Here is an 11498-nt window from a genome sequence, read left to right on the forward strand (position 1 = left end):
CCATGCTTCCTATTATGGTGACAGTGGACTAAATCTCGGGACTGTAAGCTATCTTCAATTAAATGTTTCCTTTACAAGAGTTGCTGTCATCATGGTGTCTCTTCACAACAATAGAAACCTCAACCAAATGGTGACAAGAAAAAGAAGACTAAGGAAAGGTACATGAAACACTCGACCAAACCAATCCTATTTGAGGTAGAAATCCTGAGGATATTAGTAATGAAGACTGTGAACAGGTTTGCAAGTGCTTGGCCAATGGTTGGGAAGCATGCTTGGCAGTGAAACACTTTTCTGTAGAAGGGTATTTGCTTGTTTTTGTCCCAAGACATGTTCCTTTTAGTCTCTTTGGAAGCAGAGGACAAAAGAAAAGGAAAAAGAATCACATTAAGTCATATGCCTACTATTTCTATCATGAGTACCTGTAATGAGTTAATCCCTGGGTTTGTCATTACAGGGGGGCATATTCCAAGGATCTCCCTCCAAATAGTTCCTGTGATAAGTTGTAACAAAGCAATATTTTAAATATTATCAAAATGAATCTAGTCAAAAATTGCTTAGAACTGTTCACTAAACTGGCAGAAGATAAAGACAAGTTTTATGAGCAATTCTTGAAAAATATAACTTGTAAATCATTGAAGACTCAAAACTGCAAGAGTTTTCAGAGCTGTTATAGTACTCCATCTGCTCTGGGGATGAGATGGTTGTCAGGACTGCTGTACCAGAATAAAGGAAAGCCAGGAAGACATGTACTCCATCACCAAGTACGTTGTGCCTACCCTGGCCTTTGGGGAACATCTCCAAAAACATGGCTCAATGGTACAAACAATAAAGCCCATTGATGAGTACTATGTCTAGCAACTGAAGGAATTTAAGCAGAGGGTTTCAGTGTCAGCCACCAAAGAGGGAAAACATGGAATTTGCAGAAAATAAAGAAGAGAAAAAAAATAGGAAGAGAAAAAGACAAAATTTCTGCAAAATTGTAGAAAGAACCTCTTGGCAATAAAGTTGGTCATAGCAAACCTACCGGTAACTTCTCCAGGCTGTCTGTCACAAGTACATATGAGTGGCCAGTGAACACAGAAAGAGCCAAGCCTTAAAGAGACAGTTCAACAGCGAGTTACTGGGCAGCAAAGGAACACGTGTGGATATGACACATCAGGGAAGAATCTGGTCATCTTGCTGCATGAAACTGTCCTGTGGTCTCAGTCTGGATGATCTTCAGACACGCCAACAGGATTTACAGGGTCTTTAGACTTGGTCTAAGTATTGTTGAAGATGAAGGACTGTCTGCCTCTGGCACTCCTCCTGCTGAGGAGATGAGGAAAGGATGCCCTGGAAGAAGATGAAGGAGACCAACTTCATCAGAAGAGCCACTTATTACATTTTCAATAAGTAACCTTCGTTTCTTCTATTTTCCAGGATTTTTTTTTTTGGTTTATTCTTATTAACATTTTAAAAATAATCTTTGTGACATGACAAAGATTACATAATGGTTCTTTCTATTCAGTCATTAAAGAAAAGCCAGAAATGCCCTCTCTGGTTTCCTCTTGGCTCACTTGAATCAGTTAGTAGAGCATTTGCTATAGGAAGTCATATAACCTATGTTAACGCTGTGACTGATATCAAGCTGATTTCTTAGTAGACCAGATCTTACCACTGAAGGGTTCGGAAATATATCTTCCTTAAAAGAAAAATAAGTGTTAAGATGCTTTGAGTTCATCTTCTAGGATTTCTTCTCAAAGTCCCCACTACTCTAGTTATTTCTGCATGTGCTGATCTTAGGAATCAGTATGTAAGCTGAATCTGCCTGATAGAAGGAATTCTCCACCGGGACTTGTTGCCTAAAGGAAGTACTGAGGACAAATCTTTAAACCTCAGAAAAGCCAATGGGACAGTGACTTAAGTAAGGCTTATGAATGAAAATGGACTTCTCAAGTCATATCTGCCCAAAAGGTAAATAGAGAGATTAAGAGAAAACAAATGTATAGATCCCAGTGAAAGGCTGGCATAGTTATTACCAGTAAAAACTAATGTATTAAATGTACATTTAAAATATTTTGTAGAAAAAATGTATCCAGAAAGCCTCTGAGCACCTGAATTAGGTATTTAAGAAATATTTAAAAGTCTCAAACAGAGCTGGATGTTGGCATGTGCCTGCAGTACCAGCACTTAGACTAAGGTAAGGAGAACTGTGAGTTCCAGGCCAGCTTGGGCTCTACAGAGAAACTCTTAAAAGTTAAAATAACAAAACAAAGTCTCGAAAAGAGCATTAAGTATAATTTTTGACAAATAATTATCACCATTGAGCCTTGATCTATGTTAACAAGTATTGGTCACACAATACTCTCAACTGCAAATGACATGCGTCACCAGCTTCCAGTTATTTTATTGAGAAAGAATCCAAATAAAGTAGGTCCACTGAAGCAGATTTTATAAAGCTCTTCATGTGTATGCTTTCAGGCTCAGGGCTAATATATGTGCAAATTAAGGCAAGATTTATATGAAATATATGAAGAGTTTAATTTAGAACCTAAGAATGGTATTTGTGTCAACAATGTTCCAAAATATTCATGCACCCAAAGATTATAAATGAAGTAAACTGTTTTCCATGGGTTAAAGTGAAGCATTCAGTTTGCCAGATCTGAATTTTCTGGTTTATGTGTCTTGAAAAGCTCAGTTCTGGGGTCTACAGGTTGTTTCATTTTCTCAGCAGGTAGATATGTGCTTGGGACAGGGTGGTTGGTTAGACAAAGTTATTTATCTAGTTTTAGCAGCACGACTTGAGAGTTTCCTAAAAAGCACATTGCAAATAGTACATCTTGGTTTTGTCCAGATGGACATAGAAATGGTTTATATATTCATTTATTTTGGGAGTGAATAAAGGTATAGTATTTCTGGTGATGAGTGTTAAAGTAGGAAGTAAAAGTCATAGGAAAATCATTATTGCACTGTGATTATCAACCAGTAGTTTGTCACTTTATCTTACAGAGGTTTGTTTTCTTCTTCTTGGCACATAGGTCCTGATGTCTCTTCATGAAATGTTCCCAGCAGTCCATGCAGCAGAAATGGCTGTCAAGCGTAACCCACACTCATGGGAGTCTTGGCAAACTTTAGGTCGAGCTCAGCTTGGATTAGGAGAGATAGTCCTGGTAAGGAAATTAGATTGTTATAATGCTCAAATTGAAGTATATTTTGATTTTCAGAATGAAATGTTTACAGGTGCATGTTGCCCTTTACTGCCTCAGCCTAGTCTCCTGGATTTTCTCTGCTCCCTTACCATACTGTTAATGTACTTCGTTCCCTTAGACTAACTTCCTTCTGCATCATTCAAAAGATGACTTCACGAGACTGCATTCAATCTAGAAACATTAGATGAGAGAAAATATATGATGTTTGTCTTTCTGAGATTGGCTTGATACACTTAGTATGGTTGGGTACAGTTGCATTCATTTTTCTGAGAACAATATAACTTCATTCTCCCTTATAGCTTAATGCATTGTATATGTGTATGTACCACCCTTTCCAGATCTCTTGCTCTGATGTTGGACACCTGGGTTGTCCCCTACTTAGCGGTTGTGAATAGTGTTATATAAATATTGATGTGTAAGTATCTGGGACATGTCTCCTTGGTGTCCTTTGAGTAAAGACTCAGGAGTGGTGTACCTGGATCAAAGCTGTGTCAAAAGATAGATCAGTGTCTAGTCAGCACTGTTGTTAGTTTCTTTGTTTCTCCTAAAAACTCTCCTGCTTTTCACAAGGGAATCTCACCAACTTTTGATTTATGGTCTTTGATAGCTAATGAGGAATAACATTCTTTATGTTTATTGCCCATTTGTATTTCATTCTTTTCTATTTTGACATTTTAAAAGTTAAAATGTAATTACATTGTTTTCCCCTTTCTTGTGGCCAACCCTTTCTATATCTTTCTCCTTGCTCCTTTACAAATTCATGATCGCTTTTTCTGTTATTGTATCTGTATGTAAACATACATATATATTATATATAAAGCTACATGTATATATAAAGCTACACACACATATATACACACACACATATAAATCTACACGTCTATAAATATAACTGCTTGGTTTGTGTAGTGTTCATTGGTTGGTGTGATTTCAGGCTTGAGCACTTGGTGTTGGATAGCCAGTCAAGGTGCTCATCCCTGGGATGACTGTTTCTCCTCTCAGGATTCTTTCTCTGTCTAGTTCTTTTCCTAGTGGTGGGGTCCTGAGTGCTTCACCCCTTCCACATGTCTGTTGGAGGTGTAGTTGGTCTTCTTTAGGCACTCAGATTGTTGAGGTATAATGGGTGAAGCTTTTCTGTCCTTTCTGGGAAATAGAGCCTCCAGGCACATTTCCTAGTCCTCTGGTTCTTAGTCTTCTGTCCCACTCTTCCTTGATGGTCCCTGGGCCTTAGGTTCAGAAGTTGTGTTGTGTTTGAATTGGGGCTGGGCTGCTCCTGATCAGTTGTTCATGTATTTTCTGCAGTGGTCTCTGTGTTGCAAACGGGTTCCTTTGGTGAGTGGTGAGAGCTGCATTGTGGGTATAAGGATACGTGTTTACAGTGCAGGTATACTTGTGCTGGCTTATTAAAGTGGCAGAAGGTTCTCGAAGATCAGTGAACAGATTCCACAGATGTGCAACAGCTTTAGGGATAGCCCTCACTCTAGTTGTTCATGACGCATGTGAAGATCAAGTTGTACATGTTACATATGTGTAGGGAGGCCTCAGTTCAGTTTGTATATGTTCTCTGGTTCATGGTTCAGTCTCTGAGAGCCCTCAAGGGTCCAGGTGTCAGGGATTGGTGCTTGCCGTTGGGATAGGTCTCAAGTTGGGCCAGTTATTGGTTGCTGTTTTCTTCAATCTCTGCTCCACCCCCTGTGCCTGCATTTCTTGTAGACAGGAAGAAAGTCTGTCAAAAGTTTTGGGTCAAAAGTTTTGTGGGTGGGTTGGTGTCCCTGGGTTCGTGGCTGGCTGCAGGAGGTGGTCTCTTCAGGTTTCATATCCCCACTGCTGTGAGTCTCAGACAAGGTCACTCACATTGATCCTTGTGGACCTCCCCTGTACTAGGACTCTCGTTTATCCTCAATATATTTTCCCAACCCCCTCCAGCTGCAGATTTCCATTCCTTCTCATGGCCATCTGGCCATCTCCCCCGTCTCTCTCTACACCTGGTTCTGAACATCCCCCCCCCCCATTCCCCTCCCTGTCTCCTTTCCCACCCAGTTTTCTCTCTCCACCGCCTCTTATGACTATTTTATTCTCCCTTCTAAATGAAATCCAAGCATCCTCGCTTGTGCTTCTTGTTTAGCTTCTTTGGGTCTGGGGAGTGTAGCATGGGTATTCTGTATTTTATGGCTAATGTAACTTATTAGTGAGCACATACTATGCTTGTCCTTTTGGGTCTATGTTCCCCTAGTCAGGATGATATTCTCAAGTTCTACACATTTGCCTGCAAAATCCATGATGTGTTTAGTTTTAATAGCTGAATAGTATTCCATTGTGTAGATGTACCACATTCTTCAATGGAGGGCCATCTAGGTTGTTTCTAGTTTCTGGCTATTATGAATAGAGCTGCTCTGCATATAGTTGAGCAAGTGTCCCTGTGGTACAGTGGGGCATCTTTTGGATATATGTCTACTAGTAGTATAGCTGGGTCTTCAGTTTTCAGAGTTTCCTAGTTTTCAGAGAAACTGTCAAATTGATATCCAAAGTGTCTGTACAAATTTGCACATACACCAGAAGTGGAGGAGTATTTCCCTTGCTCTACATTCTCACCAGCAGGTGCTGTCACTTGAGTTTTTTATCTTAGCCTATCTGATGGGTGTAAGATGGAATTTCAGAGTTGTTTTGATTTGTATTTTTTCCGATGACTAAGGACTTTGAATATTTTTTTAAGTGTTTCTTGGCCAGTCAAGATTTCTCCCTTGAGAACTCTCTTTAGCTCTGTGCTCTATTTTTGTTTATAATTGGTTTATTTGTGTTGCTGGTATCTTTTGAGTGCTTTATAAATTTTGGATTATTAGCCCCTGTCAGATGTAGGGTTGGGGAAGATCTTTTCTTAGTGTGTAGGCTGCCGTTTTGTCCTAATGACAGTTTCCTTACCTTCCAGAAGCTTTTCAGTTTGATGAGGTCTCATTCATCAATTCTTGATCTTAGAGCCTTAGTCATTGCTGTTCTGTTCAGGAAGTTGACTCCTGTACCAATGGGTTCAAGGCCTCACTTTCTTTTCTATTAGCTTTAGTGTATTTGGTTTTACTTTGAGTTCTTTGATCCACTTGGAGTTGAGTTTTGTGCAAAGTAGAGTCTAGGAGTAAGATTGTATCATCTGCAAGTAGGTTTTTTTTATTATTCCTATTTTTGAATGATCTAAATATTTTTCTTTCCTAATTCTCTGGCTAGGACTTAGAGTTTAGTCATGAATAGAAATGGGAAGAAATGGTTTTCTAATACTAAATGGTCAGCCCTGGAAACATACATAAAAGTAACATTATATAGACCGAGCAGGTTATATTTAGGAATATATGCATACATATGTGCATTTGATAACAATTAATGAAAAAAGAGATGTTGAACTTGACGGTGAACAGGGAGGTGCATATGAAAGCATTTCCAGGGAGGATAGGGAAGGGAGAAATGATGAAATTATATTACAATCTATATTGTAATATTTATTATAAACTAAAATTAAGAAAAAAAAATAGGAAGAGCTGGACTCATTCCTGATTTTCCAGGAAAGTACCCAGTTTTTCACTGCTGAGTGTGATGTTGGATTTGGGTGTTCTGTGCATTGCCATTATTTCTATCTGTTCTTAGATTGATCATTACCTTTTTAATCATAAAAAGATACTGAATTTTGTCAAATGCTATTTCTTCATCTATTGGGACAAATCCTATAATTTTATCTTTTATTATGTTGTCTGTTGTATAGTTGTCCCACATTGAACTGTCATGTGGTCATAGTGTATGATTCTTTTAAGATGCTCAAATCCTAGTAACAATGCCCTTGATTTAGGGGCTTTTAAATACCAACATTTTGTTGGTCTTTTACTCACACTTATATGTTTTTTCTCTACCATAATTATCTAGTTATCTATAAGCCTATCTATTTTTCTCTATTATAATTATCTAGAAGCCTATCTTTTTAAAAAATTAATTGAAAAAATATTTATATGTGTATGTGTGCATGCATATATACCCATACTTACTTGTAGTCATGTAATTATACCTAACTTGTTGGTTTTTAGGAATAACCCAAATAAAAAATCTTTTCTCCCAGGCAATTCGAAGCTTTCAAGTAGCCCTCCACATATATCCAATGAACCCTGAAATATGGAAGGAAGACCTTTCTTGGGCAAGAAAGCTCCAGGAACAGCAGAAAGTAGCACAGAGGATTGAAAAAAAAGAAATCCCACCGGAAGGACCAGACATCTCACCAGCGTCAATCCCTGACTATGACTTTGAAAGCGATGAGATTGTTGCTGTCTGTGCAGCTGTGGCAGAAAAACAGAAGTCCGTGTCTGCAAATAAAACAATGGTTGTTGTGTCAGCTTCTGGGACAGTTGAGATAGTGAATGAGAAGGAGGAGGGCTCTGCCACCCCAGACGGCTCTGTCTTTATCAAAGCCCGATGAAGCCATACGCAATGGAAAGATGTCTGAACCTTGTCATTTTGGTTGTTACTTAATGCTTAGATGACATAGGGACATGCACTGTGGAGGAAGAGGGAAAATTCTGTTTTAAAACGAGTTCTTTTTAGATGAAACATACCAAAATCAAGTTCTGGAATTATTCTTTAGTGGGTGTACTGTGCTTATATACTTAAGGTTAGCATCTTAACGTGAAGTGTGTTTTGATTGATAAGCATTGAATTTGACTGTATGGGAGAGATAGTGTAACTTGACAGGCTGTTAACTGCAGTGCCGACACAGAGACTTTGCTTTGTGATAAAGGAAGTGTGTGATTTCTTTCCCTCCTGTAAATCTGCTGCTGTCATTCTCCCATTTTTCTTGCTTCACTAGTTTTCGTCATGATTGAATATTTCCAGTGTTCATTTGGATTCAAAGTTATCACTTCGTTATATGTGAATATTTGAAATATTTGAAGTTTGCCTAAAAATGCATGCAGATTGTATGTGTCCTGAACATTTCTTTGAAGGTTTCGTTCTTGTTCTAATGTTGTAGTGTGTGCTGTTTTGATTTTAAAGTTAAGAAGTGGTGAGTGTCTTCTTCAGTGCTTGGTAACTGTGGATGCTGGGGTGTCAGAGATGGATTCGTTTTACTGTTGAGACTGTGTGGCATGTGCAGATGTCAGTAAAGTCTACTTCTGCATTATCCTGGTTAGAGTTTCTTTTCCTTTTTTCCCTCCTGGTTAAAGTTTCTTTTTTTTTTTTCTTTTGGGTGGGGAGGCTAACCTAAACTAGCACACTGGATTAGCACCCCACTGATGAGCTAGATCCTCACACCTCTTTTTTCCTATTTTTGAAAGTACAAAGGACCTTGAAAACATTTCTTCCCTTTTTAGCTTTTGATTTTTAGCAACAAGTCCTTACTTTTGGCCCATGCTAGCCTCAAGGTTATCTTCCTGCCTCAGCATTTGAGCCACTGGGAACACAGGTATGATCTACCACAGCTGACTAATACTGCTTGTTTGTAACTTTGCAGTGAACAATTCATAAACATCTTTCTAAATAGCTTTTTTGTTCGTTTTTGAAACTATTCAGTGAAATGAAAAAAAAAAACAGTTATAATTTCAATTAAGTATAACATTTTTCTAACAGTAAAAAGGCAGAGTTATTAGAGTATCAGTATGTGACTAACAATCAAGGAGCTGGGATGTGATTAGTATATAATCCCATGTATGAGAGGGATATGGTAAGGAAGCAGTTCAGTGTCAGGTGTGGTAGCAAATGCCTATAATCCCAGCATGGAGGAGGCTAAGGCAGGAGAGTTGTAAGTTCAAGGCCAGTCTGGGCAACACAGCAAGCCCTTGCCTCAGAACAAAACAAAAACAGTTGAAAATAAAACAACTCAAGAAATTCTCAGTCGCAGTCAGAAACCTATGCAGTTGTTGCCGTGGCGTACTCTTTTCCTAGCAGATGCTGTAGCATACACGTGCAGCTGTCAGGTGCTGTGCATCCTGATACTCAGGCGGTTGTCATTGATGGAGCTTTCGTTTAGAGACAAAAATTACCTCTGCTGTTATGTAATCAAAGCAAAAACTATTGCAACACATAAATATGGTCTGCATTTTTACGAGGGTTATTCTTTGAAGTATTTTAGAGGAATGTTCACTAGTTTTTCTTCCAGAGTTAGGGAATCGGCAGCTTCATTAAAAAGTATTATATTTCTACCCCCAAATTATATCTCCAGATAATTAGAAGAGAGTTTTAGAAAAATTAAAAAAAATTATTTTGTTAAATAACAAGGGATAGTCTCAGAGAGTAGCTAGATGCCTAGAGATTGAGTATCATATTTGATATGTTACGAATATCTGTGAATAGTTTTCCCCCTGTGTTTTGGAGATTTTCTTCTTAGATTTAGATTGGCATATTTTTTTCCTATGTAGAAGTATACATGGAACACTTCACATGGTTCCTTGCACGTGCTAGCTAGCTAATTCTAGGAAGAGCATGTCTTAGTTTGGAAGCACTTCTCACTTCTTCAGAATTTTGAAAAGATTTTTATAGTTTTTTATCTGAGTGAAGTTACTGCTTGGGATACTGGAAGATGGTTGTAAGTTCGAGATTGTCCTTGGCATAGAGTGTGCCTTAACCTTAGGAGAGGCGAGCCTACACATAGCCTGCACGTTGCTTCCCAGCTGATGAACCTGCTGTCTAACTGTCTTGGTATTGGTAAGCTATGCTGGTTTCTCTACTACCCATGTGTCAGATGCACATAGACATAAGATGGGGGAAGGACTGAGTTATGAAGAATGAGGAAAGGTTCAGCTCTCCAGACCCCAAAAAGTACTTCAGCTAACATTCCATGCTAGAAGAGAAACACACATCTGTTATTTTGCTGGGGTGTGAGTAAAAGTTTCCTAAGCTCTAAATTCTAATAAGACTAAAATTTTATGAGTCTGGAGAAAATGACACTCATAACGATATAATTATGTTTAATGAATAATCATAAACAACAGTATTAGTGTTAAGATCCCATTGACTATGACTTGTGTTGTTCTGTTCTTAAAACTGTATGGTATAGATACTTATTAGAGCATTACACATTAAGACCATACCTGAAAACGTGAGGCTCACGTTAATATCTAGGATGCAGGTGTCTAGGGTGTAAAGGTCGGATCTTAAATCTAACAGGGTTGGAACGTTACGAGGGAGGCCGTCAGTGCTCTTGTCTACTGCAGCTGGAGCCTTTGCACAGAACAGGCTGCTGATGGCAGAAGCAGGTAAATATTTTAAGTTGCTATTAGCTCAAACCCATGAGGCGATAAAAAGAGTTGTCTTAGAAAACTGGTATTTTCATGACGGTAGCAGGACAGCTCAGCCCGGACAGTTTGCAGCTTATACTTTACACGGTGACTCACAGGCTGGCTTCTCTTTCCCAGCAGTAAGAGAATTAATTATTAATCAGCTCTTAAATTTCCTTCAGTCAGAAACCCTTCAAATGGCACTCTGTAACAGACATTCTGGGCTGGGGTTTCATGACACGGCATATGTCTAAATGAGCAGGAGCTAACACAACCATCCTCAGTGTGTGTGCTGACATGGGGTTGTCTGAGATGTGTTGGCATTGTAGGCTAGAGAAACGCACTTTTAAAACCAGTCACAAAGCATGGCAGTTTGTAAATTACCTCTTACTGAAGTAAATTTACGTGAAGATTTTTATCTGAAGTCCCTCAGCCACGTGCGAAATTGAATAGGGCTATTTGAGTGAACTCCGGAGCCGTGGTGGCCCTTTGGCCAGTATACAGTTCCTCAGTGAGCGTTACGTGTGAACTACCTGTGTTGTACTTGGAGGGTGGTGGGAAAGCTGATGAGTGTGAACCAACTTTGTTGGGAAAGTGGGTTAGGTAAGAGTAAATTCCTTTTCATCTTGCTTCTTAGAAAGTCCATTTACCGAGGAATCCTGATCTGCCTCACACCTCCCTGGGAGATGAAGGGCAGGATTTACTGGTCTCTTTCTCCTGTTTCTCTGAGTTGGCCATGTCTCCTCCCAGCTACACTGAAGGGGAGCAGTAAAGATGAGCGGTGGGGGGTTGGGAAGACCGACACCCCTGCTTCAGAACTGCCAGCAGATCTGTGAGGTCTCTCTAGCTCCAGGTTCAGAATCACTTGGCCATTACATGCAGTCCTGTGGTTTAATCTCCATGCCCCAGGTCTTCTCTTAGGTACTTCAGAGGCCACAGAGCACCTTTAAATACTAGTATTTACTTTGCACGTGTTTAGGATCAGTTAGGACTCCTGAAATACTGATAAAGAGTAAGCATGAAACTTAGTAAAAATAACTGGAGAAATCCTAACTTTTGCTTCTTTTTTAAG

General features: G+C 39.1%; 1 protein-coding gene across 3 annotated transcripts in view; it reads left to right on the forward strand.

The window, feature by feature from the left end:
• Positions 1–8334, forward strand: part of TTC33 (tetratricopeptide repeat domain 33) — a 35093-nt gene extending 26759 nt beyond the window's left edge. For all 3 annotated transcript variants that reach the window (XM_080933607.1, XM_080933606.1, XM_080933608.1), the window contains exons 4-5: positions 3018–3149; positions 7282–8334. In XM_080933607.1, coding sequence (XP_080789733.1) covers positions 3018–3149; positions 7282–7635 — 486 coding nt within the window. In that variant the 3' untranslated portion in view covers positions 7636–8334. The remainder of the gene's footprint in view (positions 1–3017; positions 3150–7281) is intronic.
• The last annotated feature ends 3164 nt before the right edge of the window (positions 8335–11498 follow it).

The sequence above is a fragment of the Micromys minutus genome (assembly GCF_963924665.1).
Source record: "Micromys minutus genome assembly, chromosome: 20".
NCBI classification, from domain to species: Eukaryota; Metazoa; Chordata; class Mammalia; order Rodentia; family Muridae; genus Micromys; species Micromys minutus.